Source organism: Silurus meridionalis, chromosome 4 (assembly GCF_014805685.1).
Source record: "Silurus meridionalis isolate SWU-2019-XX chromosome 4, ASM1480568v1, whole genome shotgun sequence".
Classification (NCBI taxonomy): domain Eukaryota; kingdom Metazoa; phylum Chordata; class Actinopteri; order Siluriformes; family Siluridae; genus Silurus; species Silurus meridionalis.
The window spans coordinates 36531384-36548364 of NC_060887.1; the positions used below are offsets into that span (position 1 = coordinate 36531384).

At 38.2% G+C, this 16981-nt stretch overlaps 1 protein-coding gene across 8 annotated transcripts in view; it reads left to right on the plus strand.

The window, feature by feature from the left end:
- abi1a (abl-interactor 1a) overlaps positions 1–16981 on the plus strand; it is a 56837-nt gene that overhangs the window by 24533 nt on the left and 15323 nt on the right. For all 8 annotated transcript variants that reach the window (XM_046847335.1, XM_046847339.1, XM_046847343.1 and 5 more), the window contains exon 3: positions 12541–12717. In XM_046847335.1, coding sequence (XP_046703291.1) covers positions 12541–12717 — 177 coding nt within the window. The remainder of the gene's footprint in view (positions 1–12540; positions 12718–16981) is intronic.

The following is a 16981-nucleotide window of genomic DNA, read 5'->3' on the forward strand; positions in this document are numbered from 1 at the left end:
AATCAGATTTTTGCAGAAAAAACAACTTTGGTAATTTGATTACAGGGAAACTCTAAGACTATACAAGTCAGTAATAATCAGATTTCTTCATAAATCAGACACTCTGTAACCCAATAGAGATGAATCATGCATAGCGTGTCTTCTATTCACTTCTTATCCAATTGAACACATCGTACAGACGTACAAACAGTGAAATCAATTTTCTTAGAAATTTCTAGACTTCGACATTCTTTTGTATAAATAATCATAATAACCAATAACACTAGTTCGTGCTGATTATAGCACTGTTGTCATGGTAACCGGTATCCATCGATTAGCTTAATATCTTTACACTTAACGCTCCTTTTCCTGTCCATGACTCATGTTATGTCTACGTCATGTCCCGCCCCTTTGTCCCTCATGGTTGCTGGGAATTAGTGAAAACAAAAAAGCAGGAAGCGGGTGGGAAGCTGAAAAGCAGTCTCATGATTAAATGCTTGATGTGCAGTTATTAGGGGTGTAACAGTACTCAGAACTCACGGTTCGGTACGTACCTCGGATTTTAAGTCACTGTTCGAAGAAATGCATAAAATTGTCGTTTTTTTTTTTTTTTTTTTATTATTAACGCAGTTTATTATTATTATTAACATTTGTGAAGATCAACAGTTTAAAATTGTAAAACAATTTTAACTAAAATGCCTGCTTCGTTAAATTATATATAAAATAATATTTAATAAAAATAACAAATATAAAATAAATAGATTGTTGAGTAATCAATTAAATTGGCACAAATTAAATTGGTTAAATAAAATTACATAAAGGGACCAATTAAATTAAAGTGTGTGTGTGTGTGTGTGTGTGTGTGTGTGTGTGTGTGTTTTACAGTTAATATTTAATAATATTATTTAAAATATTTAAATAATATTTTCTACAGATATGATCTACTTTACTGTCCTACTTATTTTAGCTTACTTTTTAAAAAATGTCTTTATTCATTCCATCCTTCATTCAATTCAGTCCCTCGAATGAATGCGTGGAATTGTCAAGATTTTCTCCTTTTAAGAAGATTCTTGATTGGGGCAGACTTTAATGGGCATGTAGGTGAAGGGAACAGAGGTGATGAGGAGGTGATGGTAGGTATGGTTTTAAGGAGAGGAATGTGGAAGGGCAGATGGTGGTAGATTTTGCTAAAAGGATGGAAATGGCAGTGGTGAACCTGAAGGAGATTGGAGACTGTAAGGTGTTGGCAGGGGACAGTGTAGCTGAACAGTATCGGATGGTGGTCTTTAGGATGGTTCTGGAAGTGAAGATAGGAGGAGAGTGTAGTGTGAGGTTCAGGGAAGAGGTCAGACAGGGTCTCGGTGGTGGTAAAGAGGTGCTGGATGATTGGGTAACTACTGCAGAAGTGATAAGGAAAGGTTTATAGGACTGTGGTGAGACCTGAGATGTTGTATGGTTTAAGACAGGAGGTGGAGCTGGAGGTAGCAGAGCTGAAGTTGTTGAGGTTTTCGTTGGGAGTGACGATGATGGACAGGATTAGAAACGAGTTTATTAGAGGGACAGCGCATGTAGAAAGTATTTGGAGACAAGGTGAGGGAGGTGAGATTGAGATGGTTTGGACATGTGCAGAGGAGGGACATGGGGTATATCAGTAGGAGAATGCTGAGGATGGAGCCACCAGGAAGAAGGAAAAGAGGAAGGCCAAGGAGGAGGTTTATGGATGTCAGGGAAGACATGCTACTTTTTTTGGTTGGTTTGAAAGAGGCAGATGTAGAGGACAGAGTAGTGTGGAGATGATTCGCTGTGGCGACCCCTAATGGGAGCAGCAGAAAGAAGAAGTAAGTAGCCACAGTGACACTGCATTAACTCTAGTTACTAATAATAAAAATAAAAACCTGACACTGTGCTCAAAGTGCGAGCGGGAGTCTAAACAAGCTTGCGGTCCAGAACTTAATGTTTGTGAGGCAACTCAGATTTTAACTCTCTTTCTCACGTAAAAAGGATTGCATTCGGTACACATTTGTACCGAACCTAAAGCCATATACCGAAAAAAATAATAAAAATATATATATATATATATATATATATATATATATATATATATATATATATATATATATATATATTTACTGTTTCACTCCTTGCGTTTATTGGAAAATACACAACAACCAGGAAGTGAATTGATTTAAAGCGTGTATGTGTGTGTTTTCGGGCTCACGCAACTGCACTGTTCTACCTTGCATTTTCTAAAACTTTCCTCCATCACCTTGTTCTCATCTTTTATCTAAACAAGTACATCGTCCAAATGATGTCCAATTGCTGAATCAGTCTCACTAAATCCTAAATCTAGATGCATGAACCAGAAAAAAGCCCAACCCAGACTTCTGTAGGAGTTCTTCATCTTCCCTGTGCTCAATCTGCTACATGTCTCTGCTTTAAAGCTGATTTGAGGCTTTAGTCCCTTGTGGAATCACCATCTTCTCAAACCCAGACTGAGAGACAGCGAAGAAACACGTATTACTCTTTAGATGGTCACAAATTGTGGACCAAATGATGATCAGTGGTGGACAGTAAGAAAGTAAATGTAATTTTTTTACTGATCTTAAGTAACTTTATTTTAAGTATTTCCATTTGGGGAGATTTTACTTTCACTAAACTACATTTTGAAGTCAAATATTTGACTACATTTTAAAAAATCAGTCATTCCTTTCTATTTATGGGGATGAAAACATAACTGGACAAATCGAGTCACCAATCCGGGTCGAGCGCACGCTCTGTTATAAACTCGTTCTGATTGGCGCTTGGTGTATCTACTGATCACCAACATACAGTTTAGCATCAGTTCAACATCAAGCAGAACATTTAGAGATGAATAAATGATGAAGAAACTCCAGACTGGAACAACACACGTGATTTTATTTGTGATTTTTTTGAGGTAGTTGGAAAAAACGTTTATGATGATTGTAATAGAAATCAGTGTTTGAGTCATTAATATGATTCTATTAATAGATCAGTGTGCTGAGAGTCACATTCGAGTCTTTTCACATAAACTGAGGTGATTAAGTAAAGAGTCATGTGACTAAAATGATAATAGGAACATTATAGTTATAATAAATTATAGCACTTTGGATACTTAAGTACATTTGAAGGCAAAAACCTTTGTAAGTTTAAAGCGAGCACTTTTACTAGAGTAATATTTTACCTGCTGTATCTCTAATAGGACTGTAGCTATCGGTTATTTTAGTAATCGAGAATTCTACTGATTATTAGATTGATTAATAGTACCGTATTATCCGGACTATAAGCCGCTACTTTTTTCCCACGCTTTGAACCCCGTGGATTAAACAATTAAGCGGCTTTTGGATGGATTTTTCCCGGTTTCACAAACTTCAAACCAAAAAACTGAACCCCATAACATTAGACCAATGAAATTGCGGAACGGGTTCAGGTGAACCAATGAAACTCTGTATATTAAATCAGATGCGCTCCCACTGAATCGGGCCGCACCACATCATAAATATGGATGATGTTCCTCTGACGTTTGACCTGCCGCTCACTCGGACTGTCTACAGGAAATGCGAATCATTCGTCACGCTGAAAACAACCGGGCATGAAAACACACTTCACCTGTGTTCTGAGCTGCACGGCATCGGGAGAAAAGCTTCACCGCTGGTGATTTTTAAACACACGACGATGCCAAAAGATAAGAGAGAGAGAAATTGTTGTGAAAGGAAGGAGGAAGACAGTGAACAATGACTTTCTTGGTAGGCTACTGTTTAGATACAAGCCGTGTAACAGACACTGTCTTTTGTTAAAGCCTGTGTAAAGTTTATTAATTTCAGTGTAGACACTGTGGCTTATAGACAGGTGCAGCGTATTTATGTTCAAAATAAAAATCTTTGTCAAATTCAGTGGGTGTGGCTTATATTTGGGTGCGTTTAATAGTCCGGAAATTACGGTATTTTTTTTATTAAAGAGCAGCACTAAATATACAAGAGAAAATAAACCTTAAATCGAACAAGTCGTTTGTTTTCTTTGTAGAAAGATTTACATTTATGTCGCTAAAATTACAAACAAGAATATCTATGAATACTAAACCCATTTAGTGCAAAAAATCATAAATAAAAATATAAAAAATCTATTTCAAATTGCTTCAAAAACGGTTACCGCACTTTACAATGTTTTCTTTGTTTTTAGTTTGAAATGATCCCAAACTTTGGAAACTTTTTTCGTTTTCATGAATCTTCTCCTCTCCCAGACGCTGTTTTCCTCCCGTTCCTCCATATTTCATTCTGCAGCATCTCCTGTGTTACCTGTTCAAAACGTTCCAGAGTTTAGCGAGTGGCGCGTCAGTGATAATGGTCCGTGGGGAAACACAGTGCTCCGTGTTTAAAATTGACTAAACGAAGCACAATTTGGAAATAATTGAGAAATAATTTGCCTTGATGCTTTTTCGGAATCGTTTCCGCACTCAAGTACATGCCGTGTGTACTTCATCAACCACTGATGATCGATAGTTTGTTTTGTGCCAAATTTAGAGACCGATTCCGGCATATGTTTCTCATGCCAATGAACAAACTCTTAGGGGAAAAAAGCTTCCTCTTGATGTCATTCCTGAGGCAGACCTGCACACCTCGTCCTCATAGTGGTGCAGCTGGTGTTATTTGTCGATCGTCTGTTGGACAGGGTGTGTTTTGTTCCTGAAACCGATTCTACATTTCTGTAAAGTGTGTGTGTGTGTTGTGGTGAGATGCGTCGGATGTTTTCTGCACAGTGTTAAAGGGGGAGGCTACCGGTAACTTCCAGCAACCATCAAACATCCGGTCCCACTTTCCGGAGTTCGCGTAATGATGTTAATAAATGTTGCTCGTTTGGGCAGCTTGATTGAACACACACACACACACACACACACACGTGTGCACGCACACACGCATGAGCAAGTGTGAATGAGTATTTCGAATGTGTCCGGGTGTGTCTGTGTGTACTGTTGCTTGGCGGTGTGTGGTTAATATTTTAGCAGATGCCACACTGAAAACTGCTGAAGCTTGCTCATTTCCTGTTTGAAACAGTTGTCAAGGGCAATCCTCGTCTCTGTTAATACACACACACACACACACACACACACACACACACACACACACACACACACAAGAAGTGAGAAGTTTATAGATAAAAGTGATGCTTTACAAGTGATAAACTATGGCTATGGTGGTGTTTAGGGGATTTTTGTAATTTTATTTTGCTGCTTCAGACATAGATCCGAAGCTTTTTCCGACTGAAGCAGTGGGCGTGGTCTCTTCCAGGATGACTCCGCCCCCATCCCAGACTTGTTAAATGCAATCCTATGGGCTTTGCGTTCACCCTATAACCTGAACTCCTACCGTTTTCCTTCGGCCTTAACCTTTCTCTTCTTGGACATGTTGGGCTCGTTTTTTGATATTTGATATTCAGCTCTGGAGGATTGATGGACTCCCTCTGAATTACGTATGCGTATGCGCTTTGTCATCAGCAAAAGCATGACGTTTCTGATGTTGTCTCATTTAAGTCCTTCCATCTTCACCAGTTAGCAGTTCTCAAGGGCAATCCTCGTCCACGGCTATTGTTTTGGGGACTTTTTTCATTTTGCTGTGAAACGATCCAAAGATCCTCTTCTGACTGAAATGTTTTTATCCCAATGGGCCTGGTCTCTTTCAGGATGACTCTACCCCATCTCAGACTTGTTGAACATAATCCTTTAAACTTTGCGTTCACCCTATAACCCAAACTCCATCATCATTGTCACCTGAGGAAATATTTTTCCAGAGTAACAGCATTTATGGGTCCAATACTGTTCCTGAGACTATGTTCAAGATTGTTCATGGAGGTTTTGTGAACAAAAGAGCAAAACTGCTCAGGAGTTGAACGAGTCAACTCTTATTGGTGGGAGGAGTCAAATGATTTGACTCGCTAAGAAAGATCATTAGATTAATCTATCACGTTCACGCTGTATGAGTTTAATCCAACGGGCCCATGGATGAAAAGGTTTTAAAGCGGCGTGAGATGATTATACTCCTTCTAGTTTCCTGCATATGCCCAGGTTAGTACCCAAGAGCGATCTGGAGCCGTAAGAAAGTATGCGTATTTGGGAATAAAGGTTAAGGAACCAAATGTATTGGTTCATTATTTATTTTTAAACTGGTTCTTTCCATGTTTGGAAACACAACCTTCTGTATTAAAATAGAGCGGAAATCACTTGTTTCACAATTGAGAGCAGGGAAAAAAGGTTTTTAGAATGAGTATGAGTCATGGTCATTCTTTACAGCAAGCACACAGACAGCTGGCAGAAATAGCTGCTGAATCCAGCTGTGGTGGGATTGTTGGTATTGGGTGCAGTGCAGTGGCAGTGGGCCGAGGGTGACTTTTCTCCTCCATCTGTGGAACAGTTTAATCAGACAGTGAGTCAGTGACCAAGGGTTGAGCAAGATGTTATGATGGTAACTAAGAGAGAATTATATTATTTATTATTTATTATATATATATATATATATATATATATATATATATATATATATATATATATATATATATATATATATATATATATATAATTATTAGTGCAATCAAACTCAGCATAGAGCACGAAGACAAACTATTCTTGTAAACGTTTTAAAGTAATTATGGTGTTTTAAATGACGAGTCATCAGGACACCAAACGGAACCTTTGCTGTGTTTCCACACGGACAGTTTTAATTGCCGGATGTGTGAAACATGGCGGATTTCGGTGCTCGATTTGAGACTTCATTAAAACAAATGTTTAGTGATTAAAAAAGATTTATTTCGGTGGATGTTTATTTTTACATTTTTTTAACTATCTGAGTAAAGAAAAGACTTCATAAATAAATGTGGGTTGCGGTTTTCATTTCACCTCTTTTATATTTATTTATTTATTTATGTATTTATAAAAAATAGTCAAACGGAAATGCGCGCTGCATTAATTGCGTGTTAATAAAATGAGTGCTGTTAAAATTGAAGTCGCGTTAATACGTAATTAACATGTTCATTTTGACATTACAGTATACTGTAATGTGCTAATAATGTAGCAGATTACAGTACATAATACAGCAAAACCAAGCCATTTACAATTCCATTATGTATAAAGTATACAGTATATTTATCTACGTGGCAGCAGGAGCGTGTACAAGCGGTGGTTCGTGATATTTTTACAACTTTGTTGTATCGCTATCGTCAAAGTAAAATCGTAAAATCTTAAGTCGCGCATCGTAACTCAGGAACCGTCTGTATGTGTATATAAATAAATTATATACATATGTTATTATTTATTTATAATTGTTTTACAGTTTTGCATATTTTGATTATTGAGTATATATTATGTCCCGCCCACCTCTGCTGTGATTGGCTGCCGGACTGAAAAAGATTCTTTAATCAAATATTTTAGAAATCTCACTTAATGATTTTGTCAGACAACATTTCCTCATACAAGGCAAAATGCTGCTCTTTTATCCAATTTCCCTTTACAGCTAATTGGTTAAGACCCTGGAAGTTTGTGTGTTCAAATTACCGCATGACCACACTGCACTTGGGCCCTTGAGCATGGCCCCTGACCTGCTTACTTGTATAAATAAGGTAATTGTAAGTAAGGATACGGGTGTCTACCAAATGCCAAAGAATACTATAAACACTGTTCTGAGTGACTGAAGAGAAGCATTCAGGGCTTTTTGAGGTCGGTTCTTCGAAGCACTGCTGATGAAATATGACAAGCTCTGAATCCAGCTGTGCATTCGGAGCGGAGGATTTAATACGATTCAAATATAATTCAAATTTCTACCATTTTTTTGTTGTTGTTTTTTTACATAAAGATCTAAAGACATTTGTATGACAATGGAATCGATTGCACTTTACTAACTTGGAATTTTTTAAATTTGGGGTGTGTGTGTGTGGTTGCAGCCTGGATGGTATTTATACACACAGGAAGGAGATGAAACCAGCCTCTATGACCTCTCACTTCCCTCCCTCTGCCAGCTGCATGCTTGTTTGCTGTGATAACGAACTGCTATCAATGGTGCAGTCACACACCCTCACACCCACGCACACACACACACACACACACACACACACACACACACACACACACACACTGAGCTTTCCACTGCTGCTTTATAACTCGAAAGCCTCACCTCCATGAACGCTGTGCTCTTTGCCCCGTTCTGAGTACGCACAGGGGTCAATTCGAGGGGTTACTAAAGGTCATAAAGCTGCAGAACTTGACTAAAGGTGTGTGAAAAACCTCCTCACTCGCCTCTGCACCCCTCCACTAATAAACCGTGGTACCAGCTGCAAGGGCTTTGTGCACTTTGTCACACAGGAAAATGCTCTTAGGTGTTGCAATTGTTCAGTTTCCTGCTGTGGACGTTGGTTCATTTAACACACCGCTCATGCTCCAGAGCACATTCTGGGCTCTTCTGTGAACTCCACATCGTGCGGACACAAGTTAACCACAATGTCACATATGCAGCAGATATTCTTCGCTGCTTTTTTTGTTCCAAACTAAATTTAATTTTGCATTTGATTTTAAATAGTACGCTGTGTGCAGAACGGTCTGGGTGTAGGAGGGGCTACTGGCTACTGGATACCTTTTCTAGAAGATCATTTTATTCCAAGTCTTTTATGACTTTATGCTCAGAAATGAATTCTTAGGGTTATCGGTTTATTTGCTTCTTCATTATTATTTAACAAAAAATCTGAAAGATTCAAAAGGGTTTATTATATACATGATATATGTCCTTAACTATGGAGGTCCCCTTCTATGATTAATGCTTATGTAGGATACACTATGTGGACAAAGGTTACAGGTGCTTTTTGAGCATCTTATTCCACATTTAGTCCCCGTTTGCACCTACAATAACCTCCACTACTCTGAGAAGATGTTCCACTAAATTTTGTGGAGATTTGTGAGATTCATTTATCCACAAGGGTGTTAGTAAAGTCAGGTACTGATGTAGATGAGGTTTAGAGACCTGGGGTGCAGTCACATTCATCCCAAATGTGTGTGATAGGGTTTAGAGCTCTATAGCAGGAGATCTTTCACTTCTTCCAAACCATGTAAAGCAGATGTTCACGGAGCTGGCTTCATGCACATTTGTCATGCTGGAACAAGATCGGGTCTTGTAGTTCAAGTGAAGGGACAATTTAATCCAAAGATTCTCTATACAATCGTGTGCCTTCAATTTTGTGGTAAACGTTTGGGGAAGAGTCACATATGGCTGGAAAAGGCAGGTGTCCCAATACTTTTGTCCACATATTGTGTGTGTGTGCGTGCGTGCGTGCGTGCGTGCGTGTGTGTGTGTGTGTGTGTGTGTGAACAAAATATTTTACTTTTGAGTAAATAAAAAAAATTTTTGTTCGCAATAAATCATTCTAAAGTTGTTTTGTTTTGTTAGCAGACAATACATATTGTGTATAGTACTGACGTCTTCAGGAATTATATATAATTAATTTAAATTATTTTCAGAAACGAAGGATTTTAAAAGATTTTTGTTATAAAGAACTTGCATTTAAATAGAGGAAAGACATCATATTCTTTGCATCACCCGGGTTGTTGTTAGAAAGTTAGTGGTTTGGAGTACATGTATGTCACCCTTTAAGCAAGAAGGTTAAGGGCCTTGCTCAAGGGCCCACCAGTGGCAGCTCAGTGGTCCTGCCTGGTTCATCCTGGCACCCTAATCTTTGGATGGAGTTCTCTTCGAGACCACTCGGTGTAGCTGAGGATGGTTCCACATGAAAAGCCATGAGGTTACTGTGAGGTTAAACTCAAGAGCTGAAGATGGATTTGGACTGTAATTAATGTAAACAGTCTGATACAATGGTTTATAACTACAGAACAGTTCCATGTTTTTAAGTGTTTATCAGAGAAACGCCTCATAACAGAGATGAAACTGTAATGAATAGACATCTGGTGATGAGGATGAAGTTCCCTTTTGAGTCTGGTTCCTCTCAAGTTCCTCATGAAGTCTCAGGGAGTTTTTTCCTTTCCACAGTCTCCACTGGCTCACTCATTAGGAACAAACGTATAGGTGGTAAATTATATTTCACATTTATTTATACTGCTCTGCGGACAATGTGCCTATTTAAAAGTACGGTACAAATAAAATTGAATTGAAGAAAGTTGATCCTGGGGTTCAAATCCTTGATTTAAATTTTTAAATTTTTTATCTATTTTAGCCTTGACTGCTTCACAAGTCTAAGTTCTTGACTACATGACTATGAGGTTTCTGGTTGATAATAGATGTGTATAGTGTGATTATAAATCATGTAGGAAAGTAAAAGCAGTCAGTAGTGAGTGTATGTTAAAGCACAACCGCTGAAAGAGCTGCTGCTGTAATCATAATATCCATCTTCTTGGTGTAAAAACCAAAGATACGAGGGGCGTTCAAGTCAATCCGGGACTTTTGAGTTTATAAAATAAAAGAACAGGAGTGAAATACTCCTCTGCTACATTTCTACACTTCTCCCAGCGTTTAAATAACGATTCAGGACAGAAAAATTTGTCAGTACGCCACCACAGGATCGTCACTGACGGCCATCTTTAAAACGTTGACATCATTCAAATGTCTTCCTGCGGCTGAGCGTCTCATCATCGCAACGTGCTCGGAAACATCTGTAGATAGCCGCGACTTCTACGCCTTCGTTCACAAAAACTTCACCACACGCTGTTCTACGCACACACCAACACCCGTGACATGTGCGTCACCTATCTGTAATAGGATCATTCTAGTACCGCCATTCTAGTATTCATTTTTGTTCCTGTAACATTAAAAGTTTTAAACACCGATCGTAGACAAAAAAGGAATAAAACAACCAGACTTGAAGAAATCTTTGATAGTGTTTAGGGTGTAATGAGTATCTGCTGATTACTGCAGGTTATTTTAGGTGAGCAGTGTGTAACTTCACCAAGGTGGTAACTGCCAGTCGGATGACTCAGAACTCTATGTTTAACTGGGTGTTACATTTCAAAACCAGGAAGTGGAATGTGTTGTTTGAGCGTCTTGGGTGTGGCCGTGTGTTAGTTCTCAGTTGTGCAGGTCAGCGACTGATATTGAATGCAAGACCGACAAAAACAATTCCACCGATGGGGAAAAATGAAAGGAATCTTGTGTGTGTGTGTGTGTGTGTGTGTGTGTGTGTGTGTGTGTGTGTGTGTGTGTGTGTCAAGGCTTACATTCCCTCAGCTGTTCAGACCTTGAGATCATTGAACCTGCTGTATGAATATTTATGATTGGAGCCCTAGAGGAGATATAGAAGTCGTTTTGCTGTTCACGCTGTTACCCAGAATATTCACAAATCACATGGTTTTCTGTAGTTACTATAGAGACAACATACACATTGACTTTTGAGTAATCTTTTGTAATGTGACGAGTTTCCAGGGTTGGTAAATTTCCCAAAAAAAATCTCTCAGGACAGAAGACTTTTACACTTCATAGTTTGATTTTATTTGGATATAGTGTTTTTGTCGTTGTTGATGTTGTTGTTGCTGCATGCACTGTTAAACATTTAAGGAATGAACAAATTTGTCCCAAAACTAAAACCTTTAGAACAGAAATTGTTGGTAAGGACAATGTTTGCATACAGTCAAAATTGTGGAAACACCTAGTACTTTTCTGGTTTTTGAGCCACATACATGTTTCTTTTGTTTCTATGCAACAAACTAAAAGCAAAAACGTGCTCAAATTGGACAGTGAATGAATGGAAGAAAGTTCTGTGTCCACGTGACATTTTTCTCTCTAACAGAAGAACTTGTGTAAGACTGAGAACAAGAGAGAAGATCTGATCAGACTGCCTCACCCCCACACTCATACATGAGACTGTAAAGTTAAAGGAACCAACATGGCAACCATTCTATAATTCAACACCATGCAGTTCTGTCTGTTCTGCAGCTCATTGGAACCAACTTCACCATACAACAAGACAATGAGCTGAAGTGTACATCTGAGCTCTGTAAGCGTTATTTAGAGAGCAAACTGCCAGCTGGAGTGATATCTATCATGCATTGAGCTGCCCAGTCACTTCACATAAATCCTATTGAACTGCTCTAGGATGAACTCGATCGTAAAGAAATCTCCACCTAGTGAAGAACATCTTTTGCAAGTTTTACCAGAGACACAGAAAAGTATTTCAGCTGAATGTTTGGAGAAACAAACTGTCCGAATGCCGAGAGTGTGTGGAGCCGTTAATCGTGCAAAGGGTTTTTCAATGAAAATAAAGTCTGTACAATGATGTATTTGTTTGCTCAAAGTAAATCTTTATAATGTGACCGAGTTTGTTGGAAAGAAATAAAAGGGAACATGCACGTGTCTCTAAAAAACAAAAACAAAAATAGGGGTTCTTATTATGTATAGTTCTTCCATTTCATTATAAAGAAAAGCACTGTGCAGTTTGTTGTAAGTACTTTAATTTGGCATGTCTAATGTGTTGACAGTTGAACCCTAACCTGATTTGTAATTGAGTCAACTTGCTTAGGTTGCTGTTGCATCGTTGTTTACTTTTATTTGTCGTTTTTGTTTATAGACTGTGGACATCCATAAGGAAAAAGTGGCTCGGCGAGAAATCGGCATCCTGACCACTAACAAGAACACATCCAGGATGCATAAGATCATTGCTCCGGCTAACATCGAGAGGCCGGTGAGGTACATTCGAAAACCGATAGACTTCAATTTACTGGACGACGTTGGGCACGGTGTTAAGGTATGTCCTTCTCTTCAGCTTCTGAGATGTGTGTGTGTGTGTGTGTGTGTGTGTGTGTGTGTGTGTGTGTGTGTGTGTGTGTGTGTGTGTGTATAATAGAGCCTATTAATCAGCACTGATAATTGATGCATCTATGGGCAAAAATCAGTGCCGATAGTTTTTCCTGGTTGCTTAATACAGTACGAGAGCGGCCTCTAGAGGCAATTCACTCATTTGTTTAAAGCTTTTTGGATTTTTGGATGCAACTGTTTTTTTTTTTTTTGTTTTTTTTGTTTTTTGTGGAGGGTATTAAAATAATTAATATATCCATATTTATTTTATTTTGTACATTTTTATGATTCAGTAGTGTATTTTTATTTGATTTTTTTTGTAATAAGTCATTATTGTTTTACATAGATTTCTGTTGTTTTTTTTTTCTTTAATCCAGTATCCATTTAAAATTTGTATAATTGGTTGATTAATCAGAAAGTACGATCAACTTAGCTATCGGAATCTGTAAAATTTGGTAGTGTATAACTTTGGAGATTCAGATTTTTTAGAAACATACTCTCACACTTGAAGGATGACTTTCACTTTTTCTCAATGACTTATTTTATCCAGAGAAGGAATGAAAAGCAGCTAAAATTCACCGACATTCCGCTTTATGAAAATTCGCCTTTGTGTTTGTAGTTTTGTCCAAACTTCGGGCTCATCCCCATCCCCCACCAAACACAGTAACAGAGCTGCTCCCTCACCTCACCTCACAGAGCGAAGGAAACCTCCCTTAATTAGATCACTCAGGCTCAGCTGGTTTTGGAAATCTCTCTAAAGCTACCTTTTTACAACTTCCAATCCATCATTCTAATTACTCTGCTCCGATCAGGCCTCTGCTGTAGGCTGTACAGCAGTGTTGGCTACAGGATCAGTCGTGCAGACTGTATTCTGACTGTTTAAATTAAGCAACAGGAACGTCAAAAGCCTGAGATGATTTCATCCACAGCGTGCCTGGGCCTTGTTAAAGCTCTGAAATGTCTCAACATCAATTAGCCAGTCATTGTTTATGCAAATGAGACAATCTTGAGCTGTAATAACATGCTTTTCTACAAACTATGTGATCTTTGGATCTCTTCCGGAGTTTGTATCACCATTAAGAGTTTTAGCAAAAGCTATAGTAAGGACAATACAGCAAGTATTTACCTGCTTGAACTTTTACACATTATATAGCTTTTGTTTTTGTCAAACATTTGAAAGAGATATCTAAATATCGTTCTGAAATTTGTTGATAAACATTAGAGGCCGACCAATAGCTAGGTTGGATTGTTCCTGCCTGTAACCGGTTAATCAAACGATTGTTTTTAAAATGGATACTGAATAAAAACATAACTCCATATCAAATTGTACTATATATTAATTATATTAATTATATAATTAATACATTCTAAATAATTAATAAACAAACAGCACATGGCATCAGTAATTCACCTCTAGGGGCTGCTCTCATAATGACAGCGGACCGGAAACCGGAAAAACTATCAGTATGGATTTTTGTCTAAAGTCGAAAGTTCCATCAATCATAATCGGTCGACCTCTGGTAAATACTTGACAGAGCGACTTTTTTTTTCTGGATAGTGTCTGCATAAACTATATCACTGTTTTGCCTAATTTCTCAAACCCAGCTGAAAAAAGGTGTCTATTTTGATAATGCTACCACCAGCATGCTTCATAGCAGGGATGGGTTACAGCAATACTTAGCATTTTGAGCCAAAATCAGAGCAAGGATACTTTTTGCATATTTTTGTGTATACAACATGATTTTAGGCTGACTGCAGCTTGCCTTTCATACTGCTCCATACAGCTGGAGTACAGTGTTTGTTTGACGTGTCTCAGGGTAAGTCACACAGACCTTGACAGTCCCAGCGATAGCAAACGTGACTACAAATGTAGCAGCCTGTTATCAGCTCAGGTCTATTCCGGTAAGAATTGACTACTTGTGGATAAAGCTGTAGTTATTGTTATTTGGCACGTTTGAATTCCTAGGTTTCTTCTAGGATGTAGCACATTTTTGCCAAATGCATTAAAAGGAGGTATTTGTAAATTGGAGGTTAAATCTACACAACGGTATGGATTTATGCAAAAAAAAAAAAAAAAAGTCTGGCTCCTTGTCCAATACACTATTAAATATCTATGTACATATGCATCCTGAACTCAGAGATTGGTGTGGGAAAATCCTGTGCAGTAGTTTACTTTTGGCCTCAGGCAGAGGCGTTTTTCTGGCTCTCTCTTCCCTGTGTAACGAGTTTCAAACTCTATCCAGCCTGCAGACATTCCACCAAAAGCCTGACTCATCACATCAGAGGATTAGAGCATCTTCAGCCGGGCCAAACTCGCTCGCCCACTCAGGTTTTTTGCTCTGTTGCTGCAAAAGATGAGTTTTACATTGCTAGTAGGTCGATGTTTAATCCAGTCAACTGCTTTGCTTTGGGTTTTATTTTGAGGAAGAGATAAGTACGTACATACGTTTTCCACCGTGACTCTACTCGGTAATGTTGGGCGTTGGCGAAATGTATTTCTTCCATTTACACGTCATTTAAATCCCACACGTTTCAACATATTTACAGCCAAGTGGGAAAAGGAGTGACTGGTCTGCATTTACCCCAGTCTAAATAAAGCCTTACACGTGTATGGCCTGGTTGCTCTACATTTACCTTAATCTGTTGAAAGATTTACAGAGCAATGCACGTGTAGAAGCTCCTAAAGGACTTTCGACTTATTCCGCCTGCTCCTGCAGATATTCCTGATTCATCTCACCATCTTCTGTAGAAGGATTCACCAATCCTTACTGCTATTTTTGCTTATACACAAACACACTCTTTTCTGTGCATGCTGAGCACGCTCTGTTTTGAACTTGTTCCGATTGGTGCTCGGTGTATCTACTGATCACCAACATACAGTTCAGCATCAGTTCAACATCAAGCATTGAGAGAGAAATAAATGAGAACTCCAGACTCAAACTTGTGGTCTTATTTTTTTTTTAAGTAGTTGAAAAGAAGATTTTGGGCTCATGATAATTGTAATAGACATCATATAGAGTCATCAGAATCAGAAAAGAGCTTTATTTTGGTGACAGAAGCTTCTAAATGCACTTTTCCTTTTTTAAATGATAAAGAATAACAGTGGTATTGCACATTTATATAAGGAGTGAAGTGCACAGGACAGACTCCATGATGGCTGAGTAGAACTGTGTGAGCAGCTACTGTGGCAGGTTGAACTTCCTCAGATGGCGAAGGAAGAACATCCCATGTTGGAGTCGATGTGCTTGTGTTCCTGTGTGAATTAAGGATGTTGTTTTCTTCCATCACAGTTACCTCATTGTCCACGTTAGAGCATGCATTATAGATCGTTTCAACTGTTTGTCATAATACAACAAACCTTGTTACCTTGTTATCCTTGTTACCACCTACAGTAAGGTCTTGACATCGCTTAGAGATTGGAATAAGAAAGATTAGTATGCTGTTGGGTGGGTGTTAAGAAAATCATCTGGCATGTTAAAATCAAAGCTAACTACTGCCACCGGTGTTCATTGAGCGAATTGCATTTAGTGTGGAATTTCCTTATTTTTTTTTTATTGATTTACTTTCTTTGCATATGTTACAGTAAACATTCAATACAATTGAAAGTTTGATTCACATTTTTTAAATAAGTTATTTATTTAAATATATTGCCAAATTAATGCCTTTAATAGAGTATGAACTGAAATTACATAAATCTTTCAAATATTTATTTCTCCAGGACTCTGAGCAACTACTAATTAGCCAAATTTATATAGTAGTTTTATTTGTGCAGGTAGGACAGCATGACCCCAAGTAAATACAAGTAATCAGTATTTAAAAACACCAACCAGACACTGATTTGAAACGTTTTATAGCCTTTTAGACTACTTTCAGTGAATCTGATCCAACTCTTCTACTGAGTTACAACTAGTGTTAATGTTAGGTCTTATGACTTACCACACGAGACCAAAGTAAGCCTTATGTCATTTTTACCCTCAGGTTGAGTCTGTAGTCGTTTTTACCCTTAGGTTGAGTCTGAAGTCGTTTTTACCCTTAGGTTGAGTCTGAAGTCATTTTTACACTCAGGTTGAGTCTGTAGTCGTTTTTTACTCTCAAGTCTAAATTATTTTTTACCCTTGAATTAAGTTTTAAATCATTTTTACTCTCGGGTTGAGTCTGAAGTAATTTTCACCCTCGGGTTGAGTCTCAAAGCATGCTAATCCTTGAATGTAATC